The 27922-nt window shown below is 44.5% G+C and overlaps 1 protein-coding gene across 1 annotated transcript; it reads left to right on the top strand.

Annotated features, from left to right (window-relative positions):
• On the top strand, positions 1-27707 carry atp1b2a (ATPase Na+/K+ transporting subunit beta 2a). Its single transcript, XM_030120130.1, has 8 exons — positions 1-227; positions 6898-7026; positions 8986-9090; positions 9229-9308; positions 10010-10135; positions 10230-10289; positions 25809-25904; positions 27457-27707. The coding sequence occupies exons 1-8, from the start codon at positions 122-124 to the stop codon at positions 27619-27621; spliced, it is 867 nt and encodes a 288-aa protein (XP_029975990.1). The 5' UTR covers positions 1-121; the 3' UTR covers positions 27622-27707.
• The last annotated feature ends 215 nt before the right edge of the window (positions 27708-27922 follow it).

Here is a 27922-nt window from a genome sequence, read left to right on the forward strand (position 1 = left end):
TCCGGTAACAGTCGCACGGGGCGGCGGGAGGCTCGAGCCGTCAGAGCGGGAAGGTCGCGCGCCGTCAGCCCTCCATCTTCATCCTCCTCCACCTCTCCTCCTCATCCTCTCCGCCTCCATCATGTCCGGCAGCAAGGAGGAGGACCGCAAGGGCTCGGGCGAGTGGCGGGAATTCTTCTGGAACCCGCGGACTCACGAGCTGCTGGGCCGGACCGCCACGAGCTGGGGTGAGTCCGAGTTCCCCAGACCCAGAACCCCGACCCGGACCCGGTCCACCGGTCCCTGTCCAGCGTCTGTCTCCCGGTCTGTGACCCCCCCGCCCCCTACTCCCAGTCAGTCCGTCCACTGTCCCCCCAGTCCCGGTCTGTCCCCTGGTCTGTGAACCCCCCTTCACCCTCACCGTCCCGGTCTGTCTCCCGGTGTCTGACCCCCCTCCACCCCCACCCCCCAGGCTCCTGGTCTCTGCTCAGTGTTTTGGTTTGTTTTTAATAGTTTTGGGTTTCATAAAGTGTAATTTTTTTACTCTTGGTGGATAAAAAAGCTCCAACAGAGATAGAGCCGCGTTTTTAGGACCCGGTCTGACCTGTAACCCAGGTAGGACCTGGACTCAAACAAGGACATGGAAGCTCCAGGACTACAAACATGGAGGATAACACCTAGCTACTACAAACATGGAGGATAACACCTAGCTACTACAAACATGGAGGATAACACCTTGCTACTACAAACATGGAGGATAACACCTAGCTACTACAAACATGGAGGCTAGCTACTACAAACATGGAGGATAACACCTAGCTACCACAAACATGGAGGCTAGCTACTACAAAAATGGAGGATAACACCTAGCTACTACAAACATGGAGGCTAGCTACTACAAACATGGAGGATAGCACCTAGCTACTACAAACGTTGAGGCTAGCACCTAGCTACTACAAACATCGAGGATAACACCAAGCTACTACAAACATGGAGGATAGCACCTAGCTACTACAAACGGTTGAGGCTAGCACCTAGCTACTACAAACATGAAGGATAGCACCTAGCTACTACAAACATGAAGATGAGCATGGAGCTACAGGACTACAAACATGGAGGATAACACCTAGCTACTACAAACATGGAACCTAGCATGAAGCTACATGACTACAAACATGGAAGCTAGCATGAGCTACAGGACTACAAACATGGAGACTAGCTACTACAAACATGGAGGATAGCACCTAGCTACTACAAACGTTGAGGCTAGCACCTAGCTACTACAAACATCGAGGATAACACCAAGCTACTACAAACATGGAGGATAGCACCTAGCTACTACAAACGTTGAGGCTAGCACCTAGCTACTACAAACATGGAGGATAACACCGAGCTACTACAAACATGGAGGATAACACCTTGCTACTACAAACATGGAGGATAACACCTAGCTACTACAAACATGGAGGATAACACCGAGCTACTACAAACATGGAGGATAACACCTTGCTACTACAAACATGGAGGATAACACCTAGCTACTACAAACATGGAGGATAACACCGAGCTACTACAAACATGGAGGATAACACCTAGCTACTACAAACATGGAGGATAACACCTTGCTACTACAAACATGGAGGATAACACCGAGCTACTACAAACATGGAGGATAACACCTAGCTACTACAAACATGGAGGATAACACCTAGCTACTATAAACATAGAGGCTAGCTACTACAAACATGGAGGATAACACCTAGCTACTACAAACATGGAGGCTAGCTACTACAAACATGGAGGATAGCACCTAGCTACTACAAACGTTGAGGCTAGCACCTAGCTACTACAAACATCGAGGATAACACCAAGCTACTACAAACATGGAGGATAGCACCTAGCTACTACAAACATGGAACCTAGCATGAAGCTACATGACTACAAACATGGAAGCTAGCATGAGCTACAGGACTACAAACATGGAGACTAGCTACTACAAACATGGAGGATAGCACCTAGCTACTACAAACGTTGAGGCTAGCACCTAGCTACTACAAACATCGAGGATAACACCAAGCTACTACAAACATGGAGGATAACACCAAGCTACTACAAACATGAAGGATAGCACCTAGCTACTACAAACATCGAGGATAACACCAAGCTACTACAAACATGAAGGATAGCACCTAGCTACTACAAACATGAAGACGAGCATGGAGCTACAGGACTACAAACATGGAGGATAACACCTAGCTACTACAAACATGGAACCTAGCATGAAGCTACATGATTACAAACATGGAAGCTAGCATGAAGCTACATGACTACAAACATGGAGACTAGCATGGAGCTACAGGACTAAAGACATGGAGGCTAGCATGAAGCTACAGGGCTACAAACAAGATGTCCGACCCGTTATGTCACAGATTACTGTTCCAGAAATGACAGAAATGTATTTTGTTGACATTTCAACATATTTCCTTCAAGTGATAAAACACTTATTGGTGCTGAAGTTTGGTCATTAACGGAATATTTCTGATGAATATACATGTGTATACACACACACACACACACACACACACACACACACACACACACACACACACACACACACACACACACTCTCTCTCTCTCTCTCTCTCTCTCTCTCTCTCTCTCTCTCTCAGTGATGCTTGCTCGTCCTCTGTCAGCCATGTCCTGTGTGAAGGTCACTCTCTATTTATAATCTGAGGCTCTTAAAGGAGAACACACCAATCATTCAGTGTGTGTGTATGTGTGTATGTGTGTATGTGTGTGTGTGTGTGTGTGTGTGTGTGTGTGTGTGTGTGTGTGTAAGAGAGACACACATTTCCAACAAACTGGTCTGAAGGTTTTCAGGTTTTACATAACTCCCTCTGATGATGTCATGTCTCCCATCATGCACTGGGACATTGGATGTTTGGCCTTCATGAGACACACACACTCACAATAAAAGATGAGTGTGTGTTAATCTGGATTAAACAGACAGACGAGTTTGATTGGACAGTAACACACACACACACACACACACACACACACACACACACACACACACACACACACACACAGAAACACACACACACACACACACACACAGTCTTAATGGTACAGTTCAGGGTCTCAGATGGTCTTTGTGTGTCCAAAAGACAGAACTGTCCAACAAATCCACTTCAACCTACACAAAATCTAAACAGCTGGACCCTGAGTCTGCTGGTCCCTGCTGGTCCCTGCTGGTCTCTGCTGGTCTCTGCTGGTCCCTGCTGGTCCCTGCTGGTCTCTGCTGGTCCCTGCTGGTCTCTGCTGGTCCCTGCTGGTCTTTCCTGGTCTCTCCTGGTCTCTCCTGGTCTGTCCCGGTCCTTGCTGGTCTCTGGTCCAGCAGGTTAATCTGCTGCTCAGGAGGTGTTTGATGACATTAAGTCTGTCTGAGGAACCTTTAACAGGTTCAGAGTCCAGGTCTGGGATCTGGATTATGGAGGATCAGTCTGTTCCAGCTGTTTTGAGCAGCTGGAACGTTGCCTGTGGAGTTTGTTTGTTTACAGTGATCAGTGATACAGTGATCAGAACATGATCGGTCGATACGATCTAATCCCAGTATCCATATGAATCATACAAAAACCTCCGAAAAACTGTTAAGAGTCATTCAGTTCAATTCAGCTTTATTTATAAAGTGCAAATTACAACATGGTGGTTTCAGACACTTTACAGAGAAACCCAACAGATCCACATGAGCAAGAACCCTGCAGAACCAGGCTCAGAGGAAAACCCTGCAGAACCAGGCTCAGAGGAGAACCCTGTAGAACCAGGCTCAGAGGAGAACCCTGCAGAACCAGGCTCAGAGGAGAACCCTGTAGAACCAGGCTCAGAGGAGGAGAACCCTGCAGAACCAGGCTCAGAGGAAAACCCTGCAGAACCAGGCTCAGAGGAGAACCCTGCAGAACCAGGCTCAGAGGAGAACCCTGCAGAACCAGGCTCAGAGGAGAACCCTGTAGAACCAGGCTCAGAGGAGAACCCTGTAGAACCAGGCTCAGAGGAGGAGAACCCTGCAGAACCAGGCTCAGAGGAGAACCCTGTAGAACCAGGCTCAGAGGAGGAGAACCCTGCAGAACCAGGCTCAGAGGAGAACCCTGTAGAACCAGGCTCAGAGGAGGACCCTGTAGAACCAGGCTCAGAGGAGGACCCTGTAGAACCAGACTCAGAGGAGGAGAACCCTGCAGAACCAGGCTCAGAGGAGGAGAACCCTGCAGAACCAGGCTCAGAGGAGGACCCTGTAGAACCAGACTCAGAGGAGGACCCTGTAGAACCAGACTCAGAGGAGGACCCTGTAGAACCAGGCTCAGAGGAGAACCCTGTAGAACCAGGTCAGAGGAGGAGAACCCTGCAGAACCAGGCTCAGAGGAGAACCCTGCAGAACCAGGCTCAGAGGAGGAGAACCCTGCAGAACCAGGCTCAGAGGAGGAGAACCCTGCAGAACCAGGTTCAGAGGAGAACCCTGCAGAACCAGGCTCAGAGGCGGCGGCTTTCTGCCGGTAGTACAGGTAGTACATAATGTAGTAGTACATAATGTACTACCTGTAAAACTAGAAATTATCTGTCCAGGAAGCTCCTCCAAGATAAAAATTTTACAACAAAAAACTACAATAATTAAATGTTTACCTTTGATTTAAGAAATATGAAATCACTGTGAAATAAACAAGTTTCACCTTTTTCAATATAAATAGCTTCAACTTTACACTTAAATACAGTTATGTTATTGTTATAGACTCAAACTAAGCTGCTTCAACCAGGAAGAAAAATAAAAGAGCTCAGAATTACTGCAATAAACAGAAAAAAGAGTGAGCAACAACAAACATAAATCTTACTGGGACAGGGAACTGAACTAACTGCCATACACTCACCTTTTCAATATTAATAGCTTTAACTTTTAAACTACAACACAGTTTTTCTTATAGATTTAAACAAAGGTGCTTCAACCAGGAAGAAAAACAAAAGTGCTCAGAATTACTAAGGTTAAGTCCAGAATTACTTCAGGTTGTAGTGATTATGGTGACACTGCCGTGAATCCCTGTACTGTTTTTTTGTTTGTTTGTTTTTTTGTTTTTTTGTTGTTTCTTTTTTGTTTTGTTTTTTTTGTGGTGTTTGTCTTCACCGTTTCAGCGTCTTGTAAATTGTAGACGCTCCCTGAACCCCGCAGCACTGCGGCTGCTCATAGAAATCAATTTTGATTCTGCTTGACAGACAGATACTTTTAATAAAAATGAGCTTGCAGCCTGTCGTCCAGCTCACAGCGACGGGATGGAGGCTCCTTTGTATGTTACTGACGTTTAGTTAAAGAGTTACTGAGACCGAAAGTCCGTATCTGTCAACATGCTGCCAGACTGTTCAATAGATCAACGATGTACCTAATTCGTGGGAATGATTTATTATTTCGTGGCCACAGATTAGCTTGTGGAAGCTTGTTCAGTCGCGTTTACATCACCAGTTCTCATTTTGGAGCTCAGACTTCCCGCGGTGGAGCTCAGCTTGTAGCCTGAGCCGAGGACGGCCAGCTGAGGTGTGCCGCCGAGTGTGATCAGTCTCTCGCGGCGCTTTCTGTTCGGCTTGAATCGGCGGCGCCGTGAACAGCAGTTAGTGACTGTGAAACGCAGACTGTAAAGCACTATATCGAAAATGTGTTTAAAACTCATATCACCGTTATTGAATCAAAATATACCGCGGTATGTATTGATATCGCAATTTTGTCCAGCCCTACGAGTTGTTTACTTGTAAACAGTCACAAGTTCTTTACTCCATCCAAACAAAAACTTCACAGATTTAAAAACTCATTTTGTTCTGATTGTTTCTGTAAATTTGGTGAAAGATTTATTTGTTCTCTTGAATGAACCAAGATGAAGAGGGGAGGGGCTTGGTCTCAGCCAATCAGAGGACAGGGGCTTGGTCTCAGCCAATCAGAGGACAGGGGCTTGGTCTCAGCCAATCAGAGGACAGGGGCTTGGTCTCAGCCAATCAGAGGACAGGCTCTCTGTCCCTGTTTTCTCCTCCTCACATCTGTAGAACATCAGTAGAACCTCCTGTGTGAAGCAGCTGCAGCAGCCATGGTTGCTCAGCTGTGAGGCGTTCAGGGTCCAAAGTCACAATCCGGCTCTTTCCAGATCAGAGGTCTGGACAAACATCTGTAAAGACTCACAGTCGAAGCTTCTATATGTTCGTTTCTAAGGAAAAGTGATCTCTCACAACATGGAAATGGCTCTAAACTGTTGGCAATACAGAATTATAATTATTCATTATAATGTACTTTCCACATTTCACACATTCTGGTCTTTAAAGACAGTTTGTTTAACAGGTTGGTGACTGAAGAAGCAGCAGGAGCTCCAGGCTGCTGCTGTCTGGGATTTCAGGATTCAGCTTGTTGTTTATTTTTGACTCTGAGTGAAGCAGGAAACACTGAAGCTATCAGCAGCAGTCTGGGACAAATACAAGATACTTTTTAAATCAGGGAATTTCTGACTGCATTGTTTTAACATTTAGGATTGGATAGCTGTTCAGACTCCAATAAAAACATCTTTGATTATGTGCCACATCAGTAGAACCCCCTGTCCTCCTTATATCTGTCGAAAGTCAGTAGAACCCCCTGTGCTCCCCTCACATTAGTAGAACCCCTGTGTCCTCCCTGTCTCCATGGTAACGGCTGACTGAGGACGTTCCAGAGACGGTCAGACTGAATCAACAGATATGAGAGAGAGGGATCAGAGCCCCTCCCCCCCCCCCATTGAAAGTGGATGTAGGTCATCAGCAGGGGGCGGGGCTTAGCTCAAGAGGATTATGAGGATGACATTGAGAGGAGGAGGAGGAGGAGGGATGAAGAGAGGGATGTGATGACCCCCCCTCTCTGCCCCCCAGGCCTCATCCTGCTCTTCTACCTGGTCTTCTACCTGTTCCTGGCGGGGATGTTCACGCTCACCATGTACATCATGCTGCTGACGCTGGACGACTACAAGCCCACCTGGCAGGACCGGCTGGCCACGCCTGGTGAGCAAACGTCCCGCGGCCCCGGAACTGCACACGGCCACATGTCTGTTTCCATGGCAACGGCCGGAACCAACCGGTGCACACACGACAGGCAGGGCCCGGACCGGCGTTTCCATGGAGACGGTCGGTGTGTTTTCAGCACTGTTGTCATGGAAACAGACTCCCAAAACATTTGTGTTGATTTGAGACGGTTGTCGTGGAAACGGGGCTGAAACATGAGAAGTGTTCAAATGTTGATTAAGGTGGATGTGATCGGTGACGATGTGATTGGTGAGTGCAGTGGCTGTTTGTTAGCCTGGTAAACCAGCCCCGCCCACTCCTCAGCCCCGCCCACTCTTCAGCCCCGCCCACTCCTCATCCACATTTGGATTTGGAGTTAAGCTCAGTCTGGACAGGAGCCCAATGAAACTTCCTGCAGGGGCCGGCGGTTACTCCTTTGACTGACAGCGCACTTCAGCCAATCAGCGCTTCAAAACAAATACATCATCAAAATGCGTTAGCTTCTCTAAGGGTTAGCATTAGCTCATTAGCTCTAGCTTCCTTACACGCAAAGACACGCGAAAACGTCTTTTCCTGTTAGAAACTCACAAAGCGCAGACTCTTGCTCTTGCTTGATTGTTGTAATTCTTGGTATTTCGGCTCTAACTTTACTGATTGCAGCTTTCAGACGATGGTTAAAGTTAAAGTCCGTCATCTCCGCTACGCGCAGCGATAGCGTCACTTCCGGTTTAGCCACCGGAATTCGCCAAAAAGTTTGAAAACAAAAAGCGGCAGCGCTGATTGGCTCGGCCGTGTCAGGACTGTGTGAAATCCCCTTCTATGGGCTCCGACCAGACTGAGCCCAGCTCCAAAATCCAAATGGATGAGGAGTGGGCGGGGCTGGTTTACCAGGCAAACTATTTGTCTCCGATACAACAAAAATCCAAACTAAACTTAAACTTCAAACGGCCACTGATGCATCGTGGGTAGTGGATTATGCCGGCAAGAAAAAGCTCTGTCCACCAAAATTCCAGTGAGTTTTATCCTGGTTCATTTTCCATAGCAAGCAAACAAATTGGAGTCTTCTCTTCCTGCTGCTGGTAAAAAAAACCACAGGCCCACCCAGGTGCATGCTGGTCCTATGGCCCGCCCAGGTGCATGCTGGTCCTAAGCCTGCAAGCCTCCCTAAATAACCTCCAGCTGCCCGTAGTAATAATTAAATCTACAAAAACAAGCCTAACAGAAAATAATGTGTCAATTACCCAAACCAAACATGCAATATAAACAAATAATACATCTACACAAAATAAAGGCTTTATGCAACAACACAAACAAAAACAAATTAGGAAATATTCAGAAAATATTCAAAGACTAATAAATAGCTCCAACAGTGAGGATGTGGTTGATTAAGGAGGATGTGATTGGTTCATGAGGATGTGGTTGGTTGATTGGTTGGTGAGGATGTGGTTGGTTGGTGAGGATGTGACTGGTTGGTGAGGATGTGATTGGATGGTGAGGATGTGGTTGGTTGGTGAGGATGTGGTTGGTTGGTGAGGATGTGATTGGTTGGTGAGGATGTGGTTGGTTGGTGAGGATGTGGTTGGTTGGTTGGTGAGGATGTGGTTGGTTGGTGAGGATGTGGTTGGTTGGTGAGGATGTGGTTGGTTGGTGAGGATGTGGTTGGTTGGTGAGGATGTGACTGGTTGGTGAGGATGTGATTGGTTGGTGAGGATGTGGTTGGTTGGTGAGGATGTGACTGGTTGGTGAGGATGTGATTGGTTGGTGAGGATGTGGTTGGTTGGTGAGGATGTGACTAGTTGGTGAGGATGTGATTGGTTGGTGAGGATGTGATTGGTTGGTGAGGATGTGATTGGTTGGTGAGGATGTGGTTGGTTGGTGAGGATGTGATTGGTTGGTGAGGATGTGGTTGGTAGGTGAGGATGTGATTGGCCCATCAGCTGTGTTGTCTTCCTGTTTCAGGGATGATGATCCGTCCGAAGGGCGACCAGCTGGAGATCACCTTCTCGGTCTCGAACACGGAAACCTGGGACGGCCTCGTCAACAACCTCAACACTTTCCTGTCCAGTAAGACCCGGTGGACGATTGTGATGAGTGTTTGATGATGTCATCAATGGGGTGTAGTCAGTGTTTAATGATGTCATCAATGGGGTGTGGTCAGTGTTTGATGATGTCATCGATCTGTCTCTTCCTGTCTGTCTTCAGCCTACGACGACAACTACCAGGTTCAAGCCAACGACAACTGTCCACCTGATCAGTACTTCATCCAGGAGGACAGCGGAGAGGTCTCACCCGTCTCTGTCTCTCACCTGCCTGTCTCTCTCTCACCTGTCTCTCTGTCCCACCTGTCTCTATCCCTCTCTCACCTGTCTCCCTGTCTGTCCCTCTCTCACCTGTCTCCTTGTCTGTCCCTGTCTCACCTGTCTGTCCCCCTCTCACCTGTCTCCCTGTCTGTCCCTCTCTCACCTGTCTCCTTGTCTGTCCCTGTCTCACCTGTCTGTCCCCCTCTCACCTGTCTCCCTGTCTGTCCCTGTCTCACCTGTCTGTCCCCCTCTCACCTGTCTCCCTGTCTGTCCCCCTCTCACCTGTCTCTCTGTCTGTCCCTCTCTCTCCTGTCTGTCCCTCTCTCTCCTGTCTCTCTGTCTGTCCCTCTCTCTCCTGTCTGTCGCTCTCTCTCCTGTCTGTCCCTCTCTCTCCTGTCTGTCTGTCTGTCCCTCTCTCTCCTGTCTGTCTGTCTGTCCCTCTCTCACCTGTCTGTCCCTCTCTCACGTGTCTCACCTGTCTCCCTGCCTGTCCCTCTCTCACCTGTCTCCATGTCTGTCCCCCTCTCTCCTGTCTGTCCCTCTCTCATCTGTCTCTCACCTGTCTCACTGCCTGTCCCTCTCTCACCTGTCTGTCCCTCTCTCACCTGTCTCCCTGTCTGTCCCTCTCTCACCTGTCTGTCCCTGTCTCACTGTCTCCTGTGTCCCTGTCCGTCTGTCCTCAGGTGAGGAACAACCCGAAGCGTTCCTGTCAGTTCAACCGCACCGTCCTGGAGGACTGTTCAGGGATCTCCGACCGTTTCTACGGTTACAGCCGAGGACAGCCCTGCATCCTCATCAAGCTCAACCGGGTACGGGAGTGTGTGTGTGTGTGTGTGTGTGTGTGTGTGTGTGTGTCAGTGTGTGTGTGTGAGTGAGAGACCTCACTCTCCGCTGTGTCTCCAGGTGATCGGGATGCTACCAGGTAAAGACGGTCAGTCGCCTTTTGTCACCTGTGGAGCCAAGGTGAGGACCAGGACCTGTCTGTCTCTCTGGACCTGTCTCTCTCTCTCTGGGCCTGTCTGTCTCTGTCTGTCTCTCTACATCTCGTCTATGTCTCTGGACCCGTCCGTCTGTCTGTCTGTCTTCATCTGTCCTCCGTCTGTCCTCAGAGTTACAAAGTGGGGAAGGACGAGTGGGTAAGACTCAGGGCCTGCAGTAGGTGGTCCATGTAGGACCAGGACCAGGTCCAGAACCGGTCTGTCCCCTGTAGACCAGCAGTAGAGTCCAGTAGAGACCAGTAGGCTCAGTGTGGACACCAGGAGAACCGGGTTCTCCCCCCCCCCCCCCCCCCCCCCCCCCCCCACAGAACAGATGGGCTTATGGGTCCGTTTCCATGACAACGTTCTGAAAACACTGCAGTTCTCGGGTTGGTCCACTAGGTGGTGCTGAAACCAGAGAACAGTGCCCTAGAACCTTACGATGGAGAACACTACACTGAATGAATGAATGAATGAATGAATGAATTTATTTGTTTCAAACATGCAAACCATAATTCAGAATTGAAAAGTCATCTAAAGAGCGACTTTGTAAAGCAGACATCAATCCAAACAAAATATACCAAACATAGAGAACACAGACGCCATCCTCCATGTCTGAGAAGGAGTGGGAAGAAGCAGAGCTTATTTAATCCCTCCCCCTCTCCCAACTGAAACTTATCATTATCAGTTTCCTGTGTCAGTTCAGTAACGTATCATAAATTCCAAAGACAAAGAAAACACCTTCAAATTAGTCGATTTCATTAAGATCGTAATCCTTCAGTATCGATTCTTTTATTTTTTTCTTAAATATCCTCACGCTTGAACATTTTTTCAGATCTGGACTTAAGTTGTTCCAAAGTTTTACACCTGAAACGGAGACACAAAAGCTTTTCATTGTTGATCTGTGTTTGGGAATAAGAAATTTGCAACCAATGTCTCTGAGATGATAAACATTATGTGGATGATGAAAGTGCTTTTGAATGTTTACTGGCACGGAGTTCTGCTGTGCTCTACACATGAGTTGAGCTATTTGAGATTCTACAATGTCCTGAAACTTTAGTGTTTTGGATTTAAAAAACAATATATTTGTATGGTCAAAATAACCAGCTTTATGAATTATTCTTATGGCCTTCTTTTGCAAAAGCGAGATTTGCCATGTTGAGCTTTTATAGTTGCTTCCCCACATCTCAGCGCAATAGCTCAGATATGGTAACACCAAGGAACAATACAATATAGGTCGAGAAGATACTTTACCTTATACATGATTGAGATATTTTTTGCAAGTTTATTTTCAATATATTTAATATGCTCTTTCCAACTTATCTGCTGATCAATAATTACACCCAGAAATTTTGTTTTGTGTTTTCTTTCAATCAAAATTCCGTCTATTTGCACTTGGACATGAGTTTGTTTGTTACGCTTACCAAAAATCATACGTTTGGTTTTACTCAGATTAAGTGTCAATTTATTAGAGTCAAACCAGAATTTAATTTTTTTCATTTCCATATTCATTAAATGTAACAAGTCCTCCAGGTTTTCGCCTGAGCAAAACATATTTGTGTCGTCAGCAAAAAATACCATTTTTAAAAGCCTTGAAGCTTTGCACAGATCATTAATATAAAGGTTAAACCATTTCGGGCCCAATACTGACCCCTGGGGGACTCCGTGAGAAATGTTCAAGCATGAAGATTTGAAGTTGCCCATCTTCACAAACTGCTGTCTGTTGCTGAGGTAGCTTTTGACCCAATTCAAAGTAACTCCTCTAACACCACATCTTTCCAGTTTGATTGTTAAAATATTGTGGTCAATGGTATCAAAAGCTTTTTTTAAGTCAATGAATATTCCAGCCGTGTATTTTTTATTGTCAATAGCGTTTGTTATTTCTTCAGTTGTATCAATTATTGCCATGGATGTTGACTGATTTTTCCTAAAACCCTATTGGCCATCGGTTAATATATTATATTTTTGAATAAAGGACTCAAGTCTGGCATCAAATAGCTTTTCTAATATTTTTGAAAATTGTGATAAAAGAGCTGTAGGACGATAGTTTGTGAAGAGGTGCATGTCTGAGTTTTTATGGAGGGGGGTGACCTTTGCTGTTTTCATTTCAAGAGGAAATTTACCAGATGAAAATGACAAATTGAATATATATGTTAAATGTAGCACTCTTATGGATGAGTATAAAAGTAGAGCTACTGGACCAGATCTAGGCTCTAAGAGTGGGATAACAGTGCAGAAAGAGACCAAAGACCAGACACTTTCAGGTCAAGAAATCCCAATTTATCAAACAGTTTGAACATGAAAACACAACAATTGCAATGAAATAATAAACAATTACCCTGCAGGGATTTAAAGAAAATGAATTAATGAAAATTGATTTTTAAGAAAATGAAATCTACTCTCTCAGTTTCGTTTTTTCAGCTTAAATGTATTTAATCTTCTAGTTTGATTTGACCAGTCAAACTAAGATTTAATTCAGATAAATAGGTTTCTCCTATTTTAGTTTCTTTATCTCTGAGTTAACTCTTTTTTTCTTCAACAGGTGAAATACCTTCTTAGATCAACCATGAATTATATTGCAACACTTCACAATCATGACAATTATGAAAAAGTTCAACATAAAACATCAATCAAAATCAAATGAACGTCTTTCAAATTCAGTTCAAATTACTTCCAGATCAAATCAAGGATTTCCAGTCCAAAAAGGGAGAAGAAGAAACAGTTCGTTCGATCCAATGTGAAACCAAAAATCCAGTTCTAGTCCTCAAATTGCTTTGAAAAAAAAAGAAAGAGGAGATAGGATGAAGAGGTTTTGATACTCCTACCACTCTGGCAGCAGTTTACCCCAGTCTGTCCACTGGTGTGTAGTGATGGTTTCACCAGCACAACGCAGGTTCTCCAATGTAGTGGTTCTTGGGTGGCTCGCCTACTCTGTTGTCCAGTGTGCTCACTCCCCACACATCATGGGCAAGATCCTTTCCTTAGTTTGGCTTGCATGAAGCCATGTGGGCAAAGGGAAAAGGTGGGGGGAGGGGGGAAAAAAAGAAAACCTGACCAAAGCCGCTGAAGTTCACAATCCTAGGCTCTCAAGAATCACAGACCCTGTGAATATCCCTTCACTAGTCTTTTTTCATTTGTTTGTCCTCCTTTTCTTAACTAGCTGCTCTCGCGTCTTCTCCGGCTTTCGGCTCCGTGCACTGAGCTTCCTGCTTCCGAAGAGCGCACCGCAACTCTTAAAGGGGCAGCGTCACATTTTATTTTTTGTCTGACAATTCCAAATTAATACACATAAGGGAGGCTACAACAATTTTTAAACATCCAAAATAATCATATACACACATTTTTAAACCTCACATGAATTTATACATTTTTAAATTACATTTTTAATCAACTATTTACACCATGATGTCATTTTTTAATGTGGGTTACATCCTCCCCACTTTTCCTAATGCACGTCCCTGTGCATTGTTTCAGATATCTACAAAGTCATAACTTTGTGTATGTGAATCATTTAGTGAGTCTGTGATCACTGCACTTAGGCTCTGAAATAAGGACTGAACTATTGTGACTAAGGGATTCCCTAATTCAGGATAAGTCAGTCTCTTAGATGCTGTTCTGTTCCGAGTAGATCTTCTGCTTTCTGTTTCGATCTGAGGTTGGTCTACAACAACTCTGTCCTCTTCCAGGGTAGTTTGATTTGGAGAACGGACGACACTGTCCAGGTTCTCGTCAAACAGGTCTCCAAGTTCCTGACCAGCAGAAAAATTGTTGCCTGCAGGATCAGGTAGTTCTTTCTCTTTGGGATCAGGGAGATTATTGTCTGTAAGAACAGGTAAGTTGATCTCTACAGGAGCAGGTAAGTCGAAGACTTCTGTTGAAGTGTTTTCAGGTAGGGGTTGGGCTACGACTGAAGGACTTTGCTCAACTGTAGATTCTGGTTTTGCCTCTCCTTGTGTGTGTTTTATGGGTTCTGTGGCATTTCTGAAACCTAACGTTTCTACTCTTAGGTTCCTGAAAGTGTCATAATGATAATCTTCAGAGTCAGATCCTGGTTGACATTCGCTTTCATCAGCCTCATCCGAACTCTGTGGTTGTCGTCGTGTTCTTGGCCGTCTAGCAACTTCTGTCTTTTCAGTTTCAGCTTCCAGTGGAGTGACAGGAAGGAACCCGCATGGAAGTAAAAGGTCACGATGAAGAGTTCTTTGTGGACCTTCACCAGTTTCAGGTTTTACAGTGTACACTGGGAGGTCTCCACATTGTTTCAGGACTTTGTACACACCGGACTCCCACCTGTCGGCTAACTTGTGCTTTCCTCTTAGTCGCACATTCCGGACTAAGACTCTGTCACCTTCTTTCAGGGTGGACTCAACAACATGTTTGTCGAACCTTGACTTGTTGCGATCTCCCGTCTTCTTTGCATTTTCTGCAGCAACCTGGTAGCTTGTTTCAAGGTGGGATTTCAGGTTCTGTACGTACTGTGAATGTGACACAGGTTGGTGATTGACTGGTAAACCAAAGGCCAAGTCGACTGGCAGCCTTGGCTTACGCCCAAACATTAACTCGTAAGGGGTAAAACCAGTTACGTCATTTTTTGTACAGTTATAGGCGTGGACTAATGGTTTGACAAAATCACGCCAATGGCTTTTTTTCTGGTTCTCAAGGGTTCCCAACATATTGAGTAGGGTCCTATTGAAACGTTCGACCGGGTTTCCTCTTGGATGATATGGAGTAGTTCTTATTTTCTTGGTACCAATGAGTTCACAGAGCTCTTTTATTGTTCGAGACTCAAAATCAGGGCCTTGATCGCTATGGAGCCTCTCAGGGATGCCATAGTGAACTAGAAAATGGTCCCATAAGCATTTTGCAACTGTTCGAGCCTTCTGATTTGGGGTTGGGATGGCCACGGCATACTTTGTAAAATGGTCTGTAATGACCAGAATGTCCTTGGTGTTACTGGAGTCTGGCTCCAGTGTGAGAAAGTCCATACATACCAACTCTAGTGGTCTTGTTGCTGAAATGTTGCATAGTGGTGCAGCTTTCTCAGGTAAGGATTTCCGTCGTATGCAACGATTGCATGTCTTGATCTTATTCTCTACGTCTGCTGACATTTTAGGCCAATAGAACCGTGTTCTAATGAGATCTAGAGTGCGTTCTACACCCATATGACCAATGTCATCGTGTAGACTTTTTAGGACAAGTGGTCGCAGTTCTTCTGGTAGCACGAGTTGGTGGGATGTCTGTGCACCATCCTGTCTTTTCCTGTACAACACGCCATCCAACAGTTCTAGTCGGTTCCACTCTCGTAACAACAGGCCAACTTCAGGGATTTCTTTCCTCATGGAAGGTGGTGGTTTATTACCAGACTCCATCTGGTGGATCACTTCTCGGATACTGACATCAGCTTGTTGTTTTTCTCTTAGTTCGGTGGCTGTGAAGTGGGGGATTACTTGTAAACCAGGTTGATCTTCCTCTTCAAAACTTTCTGGTATGGCTTTCGCATGATGAGCAAGAGACGTCACCAAGGTTACAGTCGGCAGTGATTCTGTTGGTTCCTGATCAATGTAGTGAACTAGGTGCTTCTCACAGATGGCTTTAACTGTATTTTGAGTGATTAAGTTTTGCTGTTCAGGCTCGGATAAGTGCTTTTGAGCAAACTGTCTTATTCTTTCCATTTCTTTTTGTGATGTGAAGTCATTTTCCAATCCATCATGTGGCCGACGAGAAAGCCCATCTGCATCTTGATTTTGTTTTCCTGCTCTGTATTGCAACTGAAAGTCAAACGTTGACAAAGCAGCTAACCATCGATAGCTTGTCGCATCAAGTTTAGCAGATGTGAGAATGTACGTTAGTGGGTTGCTGTCAGTTACCACTAGGAATGGACTTCCGTACAAATAATCTTGGAATTTCTCTGTCACTGCCCATTTAAGGGCAAGAAATTCGAGTTTGTGGGCTGGGTATCTGGCTTCACACTGTGATAAGCCACGGCTGGCATATGCAATGACACGTCTCTGTCCCTGCTGTTCCTGGTAGAGTGCAGCACCTAACCCCACAGTACTTGCATCTGTGTGTAGGATGTAGGGTAACTTAGGGTCAGCGAACCCAAGGACAGGAGCAGTAGTCAGCATGTCAATCACAGTTTCAAATGCTACTTGGCATTCTGTAGTCCATCTATCACCAAATGTGTCTTTGGGATTATGGTACTTTTCCATGTTCACTTTGAGGTTACTGTGTTTCCGCACTGGCGGATAACCAGCAGTGAGAGCATTGAGGGGTTTCACAATCTTTGAATAATCTTTTATGAACCGGCGGTAATAACCGCAGAAACCTAGAAAGGTTCTTAGTTCTTTCAGATTAGTTGGCTTTGGCCAGGTTTTGAGGGCAGAAATCTTTTCGGGATCTGTCGTGATACCTCTCTCAGACACAATGTGACCCAGATATTTCACAGAAGTCTGGAAGAACTTACATTTATCTGGAGAAAGTTTTAGGCCGAATTCTTTCAACCTGTTGAGGACGTTCAACAGTCTCTCTTCGTGCTCTTCTAGTGTTGCAGAGAACACTATCAGGTCGTCGATGAAAACGAGAGCTTGTTTCAGATTTAGTTCTCCCATGCAACGTTCCATGAGCCTCTGGAATGTGCTAGGGGCATTTGTGATCCCCTGTGGCATCCGGTTAAACTCAAAGAACCCAAGGGGACAGACGAAAGCAGTTTTGTGCTTGTCTGACTCCTCCATTTCGATCTGATAGAATCCAGATTTCAGATCTAGCACTGAGAACCACTTGGATCCGTTTAGTGCTGAGAGGGACTCTTCCAGATTGGGTAGGGCATAAGAGTCCTTCACTGTTTGGAGGTTGAGTTTTCTGTAGTCTATGCAGAGTCTGACATCGCCGTTCTTTTTCTTAACGACCACAATGGGTGAAGAAAAGGGTGACTCTGATTCACGGATGATTTCGCTGTCAAGGAGCTCTTGTAGATGTTTGCGTACGGCTTCAATATCTTGTGGATGAATGGGTCTAGCCCTGTGCTTGAAAGGTGTTTGGTCACTGAGCTTTATGTGGTGTTTTATTTTGTCAGTTCGTCCAAAATCAAGTTCATGTTGTGCGAACACATCTGGCATGGAATTTAACTTTTCAGTGATCCGCTCTTTCCATTTGTGTGGTATTGATGAGTCTCCGAAGTCAAAATTGATCTTTGGTTTTTGTTCAGGTTTAATTGATGTATTTGGATTGGAAGAATTGATGTGTTGGACACTTTGGATGGCTTTTATTTCCGCTATTGCACTTCTTGGGGAGATGATGACTTCATGATCAGACTCGTTTTTGAGGATCACTGGTATATAGCCAGGTAGTTTGGAGGGTAGGCTTGCCAAAGTATTGGTTACCATTACACCACCAGGTAGGGAAGAGATTGTTGGTGATTCAACTACAACCCATTTTTCAGGGCTTAGTGATTTGCAGTTGATGGATCCTTTGAGGACTTTAGTTTCATTGGGGCTAATGATCTCAGCTTCTTTACTGGAAAGTCTGACGACTCCGAGACTTGAGTCAGCTTTCTGTTTGTGTCTCATTTCAAGTGTCTGTAGAACAACTCTGTAACCATATGGCAGTGACTGGATACTCTGGAAGGCAGTATCTGAGTATTGCTCAAAAAGAATGTCAAGAGTGTTCGTTCCGATCAAAACTGATGATAAAGTTGAGCGCATGTCGGGCACAATTAGGGCGACAGTGGGCACTGTAATGTTCTGACCAAGAATATTTTCGGGAAATGTGATACCTACTTCAATATATCCTGAGTAGGGGACATCTTGACCATTAGCAGCTTCCACTTCAAGTAAATTGTTCAAAGGCTCGATGGGTAAGTGTGACAAATGTTTCTCATAAAATGAGTTTGGGATCGTAGTTACTTGGGATCCTGTATCAAGCAAGCAGTCACAGTCTCTGTCTGCTATGCTCACTTTCGCTGTAGTTTTGGCTCCAATGAGCCCTTTTGGAAGTTCAGCTTTTCGTTGATTGGGGGATGAGCATGCTAATGAAGCGTGCTGTTTCTGTCTGGGACGCTTGATTGGTGTTTCAGCCTCCAATTGTCCCTCAATGGTGGCTGACATTAGTTTAAATGAGCTGATGTTGGATTGTTTTTCTTGTCCCATTCTGCCTGTTTCTCCTGTAAGAGCTTTCTTTTTGAAGCAACAAGAGATGAGTTTGGTTCAGCTTCACATTGTGGCTTTATATGCCCATCTTCACCGCATCTAAAACAGTACCAAGGTCTTGGTCTGTTGCTCTGGTTGTGATTTTCATTTCGGTTGCTGGGCTGTGTAGTTTGAAGTCTCGCTCCCTCGACTGTCGGTTTAACGCTTACATGTCGAGCTGCTTTCTTTGATTGGCACTTGTCTTTCTGTGTGAGTTTTGAAAGTTGTGTTTGCAAATCAACGATTTGCTTTTTGAGATCTTTTATTTCAGATTTGGACTCATCATGTTTGTGTGGTGGTGAACCACATTGTTCAACACTGAAAGCACTTTGGAAATGGGAAGAAACTTTATGTCGTGATGTGCCAAAGTATTGTTTCATGCGACACTCTTTGGAGTTCCGCTTGTCCTCTTCAGTGCGGAGTAGCAAGAGGAGTTCTGCAAAAGTAGGTGGGTTGTGTTTCTTTTGTTCCAGTTTTAGTTCAGAAATCAGGTTGTTATCCCAGCAGCCTCTGCAGAATTGTTTGAGAAGCTGGCTGTTTAGATCAGATCCATTAACACCGCCTCTTCTGAAAGTGGTGTTGAGTAACACTTGCAATCGCTGGAGGTAGGCTGAGGGTTTTTCACCGAAGTTTTGCAGTGTATTGAGGAATTTGGCATAGAGGTCATCCCCATCTTCCACTGTGCCAAAGGCTGAATCAAGAATGTCCAGAAACATTGATGGAGGTGAAGAAGGCGTCAGATGTTTCACTATGTCAATAGCTGGTGACAGGAGGCTTTCAAGTATTTTTCGTGATTTGTGTAAGTCAGATTGTCGCACATCTTTCAGCAGGAATTCTGCATTGGATCGCCATGTTTCATAATCCACCTCATTGTTTGGACGGGGAGTGCGTCCAGAGAAAGATCTCAGTCTCAATGAGGTGTGTGTTTCTGTTTCTTCATGTTTAACGATGTGTTCAACAACAACTATTTGAAGTTCAGGTGGACAGAGGTCTGTAATGCTGAGATTGGGCTGTGCCTTTTCTTTCTGGGGTGACTGAGGACTCACCTGGGCTACAGTCTCAGGAGATTTTTCTTGAATGTTGTCCACACTGGTGTCAGGATTTTCAATTTGACTTTGAGAGTCTTCCTCGCCGATAGTTTCACTAATGCGAGAAAGTTCTGCTTTCAACACATCTGTAAAGTCTTGGCCACTGTGTTTGGCAATCTCTTTCAACTCTGAGAGGTAGGTTTTTGTAGCCGATTGGCTGATCGCAGGTGTGTAAACATTTGCTAAGGCCTCAATAAGGTAAGTGACATCCTTCTGAGATTTGCTGGCAAGTCTGTGTGGCAATAAAGGTAAGAGTGATTGTATGGCTGTGCCATATGTGTACTCAATGATGATCTGCAAACCTAACTCAGGGTGAGGTAGATCAACTGGGACTCTGTTCTGAATGGAACCATATTGTTTCAAGAAGTCATAAAGCTCTTCATCAGTTTCTGTATCAGTTAACCCACTAACTAAGAGTGAGTTTGGGATTTTAACACCTTTGGTCTGGATGATGTCCATGTTCACGGTACAGTTATCTGGTCTCTGGAATCAAATTGCATCTGGTTTAAGCCACTCCTGGCTGGCTCGCCAAATTTATGTAGCACTCTTATGGATGAGTATAAAAGTAGAGCTACTGGACCAGATCTAGGCTCTAAGAGTGGGATAACAGTGCAGAAAGAGACCAAAGACCAGACACTTTCAGGTCAAGAAATCCCAATTTATCAAACAGTTTGAACATGAAAACACAACAATTGCAATGAAATAATAAACAATTACCCTGCAGGGATTTAAAGAAAATGAATTAATGAAAATTGATTTTTAAGAAAATGAAATCTACTCTCTCAGTTTCGTTTTTTCAGCTTAAATGTATTTAATCTTCTAGTTTGATTTGACCAGTCAAACTAAGATTTAATTCAGATAAATAGGTTTCTCCTATTTTAGTTTCTTTATCTCTGAGTTAACTCTTTTTTTCTTCAACAGGTGAAATACCTTCTTAGATCAACCATGAATTATATTGCAACACTTCACAATCATGACAATTATGAAAAAGTTCAACATAAAACATCAATCAAAATCAAATGAACGTCTTTCAAATTCAGTTCAAATTACTTCCAGATCAAATCAAGGATTTCCAGTCCAAAAAGGGAGAAGAAGAAACAGTTCGTTCGATCCAATGTGAAACCAAAAATCCAGTTCTAGTCCTCAAATTGCTTTGAAAAAAAAAGAAAGAGGAGATAGGATGAAGAGGTTTTGATACTCCTACCACTCTGGCAGCAGTTTACCCCAGTCTGTCCACTGGTGTGTAGTGATGGTTTCACCAGCACAACGCAGGTTCTCCAATGTAGTGGTTCTTGGGTGGCTCGCCTACTCTGTTGTCCAGTGTGCTCACTCCCCACACATCATGGGCAAGATCCTTTCCTTAGTTTGGCTTGCATGAAGCCATGTGGGCAAAGGGAAAAGGTGGGGGGAGGGGGGAAAAAAAGAAAACCTGACCAAAGCCGCTGAAGTTCACAATCCTAGGCTCTCAAGAATCACAGACCCTGTGAATATCCCTTCACTAGTCTTTTTTCATTTGTTTGTCCTCCTTTTCTTAACTAGCTGCTCTCGCGTCTTCTCCGGCTTTCGGCTCCGTGCACTGAGCTTCCTGCTTCCGAAGAGCGCACCGCAACTCTTAAAGGGGCAGCGTCACATTTTATTTTTTGTCTGACAATTCCAAATTAATACACATAAGGGAGGCTACAACAATTTTTAAACATCCAAAATAATCATATACACACATTTTTAAACCTCACATGAATTTATACATTTTTAAATTACATTTTTAATCAACTATTTACACCATGATGTCATTTTTTAATGTGGGTTACATAAAGGCTTTGCAATCCCCTCAATAACCCATTTCACAGTTTTCATATCAATTTCATCACAATCGGTCGACACTTTTGACTTACACTTTGAAACAATATTGATTACTTCCCTCTCATCCACATCTGCAAGAAACATAGAGTTGGGGCGAATCCCAATCCTCTGCTTAATCCTCAATCTTACTCCTCATTCCTCAGAATGTGCGCTCCCGTGAAGTTAAGTGCTGTCCCATTCCTTAACAAGTTGAGGAAAGGAGCGAGACTAAGGAGCGTTATCTCCCTTAATTTTGAGATTCTACCAGACCTACCTTGGAGTTAAGGAGAATCCAGAATGCTTGTTAAATAGTTCGTTTTGCTGTTATTTTATTAATAAAAAATCTTGTATATTACTTTGGGAGTAATTGTATTAATTTCTATCACAGATAATATTTACAAAGGCTATTAGAAAGAAATCAAGAAAATTCATTTGAATGCATTTATTAACATGGTCACACAGCAAAATGTTAAACATTTCTAATGCAGGGCGCATTACTCACAGTTATAAAGGACGTTGTTATGGATCACTGACCTAATTATTACAAAATTATTGCTGAGAGAAAAAAAAAACAGCGCTCCACGCGTGTGCGCTCTCTCTCTCCTTCGGACGGTCCAAAGAAGCGTCGCGCGAGCCCCTAGCACCCTCCCGACGGTCCGAAACCCCCCCCCAAAGCTTTTTTCCTGCAGGAAACACTGCACTTCCAGCGTTCTTCTACCCTCTTGCGCAGTGCTGCCCCCTGTGGTCCAAGGACGTCACTGTCTTTAAGGGTTGTCCCATTTCCAAGTGACTTTACATTCCTGAACACTTGTTTTGAGGAGGCACTTCATTTGAGATTGAGGATCAAGGTTGAGGAGTGAGGATTAAGCAGAGAATTGGGATTGGGCCTTGCTCTTCCTTTCAATTAAAGAGTAATCTGGACTCGCGGGACGAGAGATTTCACCTGCTAATTTTGGTCCAATGTGCTAAATGTGGTCCAAAGTATTCGTTAAACTTGTTAGCAATTTGATTCATATCATCAAGTGTTTTGTTATTATCAGTAAAATAAGAGGGATAAGTGTGTTTCATAGAGTTTTCATATTTTATAATGGAGTTTAGAACACGCCACATGCCTTGTACATTGTTTCTATTGTTTTCTAGTAGTGTGTGGTAACACTCCTTCGCAGCATTCCGCATTATGGTTGTCAATTTATTTTTATATTTCTTATATTTACATTCAGCTTCAAGTGTTCTTGTTGTAATGAAATCTTTATAAAGTTTATTTTTCTTTTTACATGCATTTCTTATTCCTCCAGTGATCCACGGATCATTCTTAAACTTTGTATTTGTTTTTAGTTGTTTTAAAGGACAACGTTTTTCAAACAATGTTTTAAACAAGTTCAGAAATGTGGCATAAGCTCGATCAACATCATTACAGCAGTAAATCTCATTCCAATTCTGCACAAGCAGATCTGTTTTTAGGGCGTTAAGAGTCTCTATTGTCTTTATTCTTTTCCAGATTGTGTTGCTGTTGTTCACTTGTCGTTTATAGTCTTCATTATAAATTGTAAATATCGGTAGGTGATCACTGATGTCAGTAACTAGAAGCCCTCTTACAGAATTAATACTGATGTCGTTTGTAAATATATTGTCAGTCAGAGAGGCACTTTCAGTAGTTATTCTGGTAGGTCTTATGATTTTGGGGTACAAAGTTAGGCAATACATGGTGTTCAGAAAATCATTTGTGGGTTTGTGTTCATTTACATTTAACAAATTAATGTTAAAATCTCCACAGATATACACGGTTTTATCAAAAGTGTGCAAGAAAGTGGATTCAATCCAGTTATTAAAGGCTTCAGGGCTTGTACCAGGTGCCCTGTACACACAGCTAATTAGGACATTCTTCTTTTTTCTATTACAGAGTTCCATTGAGATGCTCTCCAAAACATTTTCAATGACAGCAGTCATTCTCTCAACAACTCTGTATTGTAGAGAGCTTTCAGTGAAGATGGCTGCACCGCCTCCTGTTTTATTTGGTCTGTTGACATATTGTAGTTCGTAACCATCCAAGCTAAAATCAGATCCTCTGTCAGTATTCATCCACGCTTCAGTCACCGCTATGATGCTGAATGGATTAGTGAAGTGGCTCAGATATTCCTTGATATGGCCAAAGTTAGCAAATGTATCAGAGACAGTTTCCCTGTGATGTCTCTGCTCTGATTGAACTGATGTTCAGTGTAGTGTCTGCAGTTGACTTCAGAAGAGAGAAAGTTATGATCAGGGTCTATATTATAATCAAAGTCGTTACGTTTCCTCGATAAGGCAGTGTTCAGTTCCAGTGTTTGTTCCGACATCATATTTGTCTGTGAGGAGCTGTCTATTTCAGGTCATTGTGCCATGGATAATGTCTGTGATGCAGGTCACCTTACATACACACTGATCATATGTATTGATCCAACTCCTCCAGTTTCCTGATGACCAGGACTTTGGCCTCTTCTGGTGTTCCCTTTAACTTGATGAATACTTTGCGGTTGGTTGTCCATGTACTTTGAATCTTTCCTTGTTTTCTCAAGGCTCTGGCTTTCCAAGCAATTTCTGCCTTGACTTTTGTCAGGTGTTCATTCATAAACACGTTGGTTCCCTTTCATTTCCTGCCCTGTTTCAACAAGGCGATCTCGTCTTTTCTGTTTACAAATCTCATGATTACGGTCGGCTTGTGATCTCTGCTCCGTTTGGGCAACAAGTGGCGGTCCTCGATGCCGTCGCAGTCCACAGGAATGCCTCTGGACTCCAAAAAAGCAGCGACCTGGCGCTCGGTAGAGTGCGCTTCGTCCGCGCTCCCCCCTGCGGTGTCGGCGGGGGTCACGGCGCGGGCATAGGACCGGGGTTTGATGTGAATCCCTGTAACGACCACGCCGTTCATCCTCGTATATTGCTGGAGGTCCGCCACCCTGGACTCCAGCTGTGAAATGCGCTTGTCCTTTTCCTCGCATTGTAAGCGCAGCGCTTTTACCTCGACGACCAACTTTAAGATGTCCTCCTGATTCTTTTTCACAGCAGAAACATCCATAATGAGGGCATCCAGCGACTGCTTAAGGTCGCTGACTTCCTCTGAGGATGGACTTTTCTTCGGTGGCATTTGCTCGGGATTGAAAAATCAGATGCGCCGCTCAGCTGTTTGTAGCACGCTGACAGGTGCCCAGCAGCTTGCAGGCCGCCAGCAAACGTCCAAAGCAGCGCAATCCGCTCTCCAAATGTTCATTAAAATCCCGAGCAACAGTCAGACTTGCTGCACAGTCAAGCGCATGAACTCCTTTGCGAGAAAAAATGATTTTTAGTTAGTTTAGTTTGGAAAATGACTTGATCAGTATGAGCACCGCGCGTGCAGACTGACAGACAGGAAACACTCTGAACATTTACACTGGAGAACACGGAGAACCACACACTCTGAACATTCACACTGGAGAACACAGAGAACCACACACTCTGAACATTCACACTGGAGAACACAGAGAACCACACACTCTGAACATTAACACTGGAGAACACAGAGAACCACACACTCTGAACATTAACACTGCAGAACACAGACATTTCTAAGTTGGATTGTTGTTAAAGTGATACTTCAACATTTTGGCAAATTGGCCCATTTAGCACAATTCCTTAGTCATTCCGAACAGCAGACTTCCTGTTTCTGTGAGGGCGAGCTGTTGTTCATCCAGAGGAGAGTCAGGAAGGTTTTCAGGACGGACACAATGGAAGTGGACGGTATTTTTGTTCCCCCTCGTCAAACTCATCAAATACACAATCCAACAACCCCAAAACACTTTGGTGGACACGTTATAATCCACACATTCACTACGCTGTGGAATATTAATGCAACATTACCAGATTGAGTTGTTTATGTGAAGATTGCTGAGACGGAACTACTAAACTACTAAACACGCTGAGACTAAACATGGCGTCTGGGCGTAGTGATTTCAAAAGAAAAAGTAGTTCCTAGTATTTGCTTCAGTGTCGTAACGCTACAGTATTATTTGTTGGTGTTCCACAGCGTAGTGAATGTGCGGATTGTAACATGACCACCAAAGTGTTTTGGGGTTGTTCAGAACTGTGGTGTTTTCCCCTGTTTAGATGGAGTCCAGCTGTTTTCGTTGTCATGGATACCGACCCTCAGTGAAAGATGTTGATGCTAATTTCTAGTGTTAATGCTGATGCTAATGCTAGTGTTGATGCTAGTGCTAGTGTTGATGCTAGTGCTAATGCTGGTGTTGATGCTAATGCTAGTGTTGATGCTAGTGCTAATGCTGGTGTTGATGCTAATGCTAGTGTTGATGCTAGTGCTAATGCTGGTGTTGATGCTAATGCTAATGCTGGTGTTGATGCTAATGCTAATGCTACTGTCTGTGTGTTCAGAGGGAGGACAGCGATAAAATCGGGCCTCTGGCTTATTTTCCCCCCAACGGAACCTTCAACCTGATGTACTACCCCTACTACGGCAAGAAGGCCCAGGTACCGGCGCCGCTCACCCAGGACAACCAGTAACCCAGGACAACCAGTAACCCAGGACAACCAGTAACCCAGGACAACCAGTAACTGAGTACAACCAGTAACCCAGGACAACTAGTAACCCAGGACAACTAGTAACCCAGGACAACCAGTAACTGAGTACAACCAGTAACCCAGGACAACCAGTAACTGAGTACAACCAGTAACCCAGGACAACTAGTAACCCAGGACAACCAGTAACCCAGGACAACCAGTAACCCAGGACAACCAGTAACTGAGTACAACCAGTAACCCAGGACAACCAGTAAATGAGTACAACCAGTAAATGAGTACAACCAGTAACTGAGTACAACCAGTAACCCAGGACAACTAGTATCCCAGGACAACTAGTAACCCAGGACAACAAGTAACTGAGGACAACCAGTAACCCAGGACAACCAGTAACCCAGGACAACCAGTAACTGAGTACAACCAGTAACCCAGGACAACTAGTAACTGAGGACAACTAGTAACCCAGGACAACCAGTAACCCAGGACAACTAGTAACTGAGTACAACTAGTAACCCAGGACAACCAGTAACCCAGGACAACTAGTAACTGAGTACAACCAGTAACCCAGGACAACCAGTAACCCAGGACAACTAGTAACTGAGTACAACCAGTAACTGAGTACAACCAGTAACTGAGTACAACCAGTAACCCAGGACAACTAGTAACTGAGTACAACCAGTAACTGAGGACAACCAGTAACCCAGGACAACTAGTAACTGAGTACAACCAGTAACTGAGGACAACCAGTAACCCAGGACAACTAGTAACTGAGTACAACTAGTAACCCAGGACAACCAGTAACTGAGTACAACCAGTAACTGAGTACAACTAGTAACTGAGTACAACTACTAACCCAGGACAACCAGTAACTGAGTAGAACAAGTAACACAGTGCAAGAAGTAACTGAGTACAACAAGTAAGCAAGTACACAGTAACAGTAGCTCACGACTGACCCCGTAATGACTTCACTGTCTCATGATGGTCTCATGGTCAGTGACTAACTGAGCTAATGTAATCAGATTACCCTTGACTATTCAGTATTGAGTAATCTGCCCTGTTCATGACAGCAGATAGAGATGCAGCCATGGAGCCTCCAGACTGATGTCAGTCAGTAACATCTGCAGTTCCACAGTGCATTCAGTCCATCTCATGTTACCACACAGCAACATGGGAATGATTCAGATCAGAGTAGTTTCCTGTTTGTAATCTACTCTGGAGAGTGTGTGTTTATTTATTTCATTAATAGTGTCTTAGTTTTATAATCAGCAGTTGAACATGAATCTTAAAGTTCCATTAAGAGGAGATCCAGATTCTTTCACATATTCAAGCATGTGTTTTTGAAGTAACACAATAGTTATTTTGCCTGTTAGTTACTTTTAAAGTATTGTAACTCAGTTACATTTTGAAGAAGTAACTTCTTACTGTAACTAATTACGTTTTAAACGTAACCTGGCCGACCCTGCTCGTGCTGCGTTCACTGGCTCACGGTGACTCCCTGTCTCAGGTGAACTACACCCAGCCGCTGGTGGCCGTGAAGTTCCTGAACGCCTCGCTGAACACCGACATCAACGTGGAGTGTAAAGTCACGTCCAACACGCTGGCAGCCGGCAGCGAGCGGGACAAGTTCGCCGGCCGGGTGTCCTTCAAGCTGCGCATCAACGACAACTAGACACACACACACACACACACACACACACACACACACTTCCAAACTGCACTCCTCCAGATGTTTGAAACTGTCCTGATGTGTTTTTATTTTGTTGTGTCCCATATTTTCCAGTCATGATGCGTTCAGGGACCAGGCTAGTGACGTGTTCAAGCTTCATGATGCGTTCACTGACCTCAAGACGTATTGAACAACCAGCCGTGTGACGCTTTCAATGACTAATCATGCAAGCAATATAGCGTGATGCGTTCACTGACCGGCCCCCGTGATGCGTTCACTGACAGGCCCCCGTGATGCATCATGG

This window comes from Salarias fasciatus, chromosome 3 (genome assembly GCF_902148845.1).
Source record: "Salarias fasciatus chromosome 3, fSalaFa1.1, whole genome shotgun sequence".
In the NCBI taxonomy this organism is placed as follows: Eukaryota; Metazoa; Chordata; class Actinopteri; order Blenniiformes; family Blenniidae; genus Salarias; species Salarias fasciatus.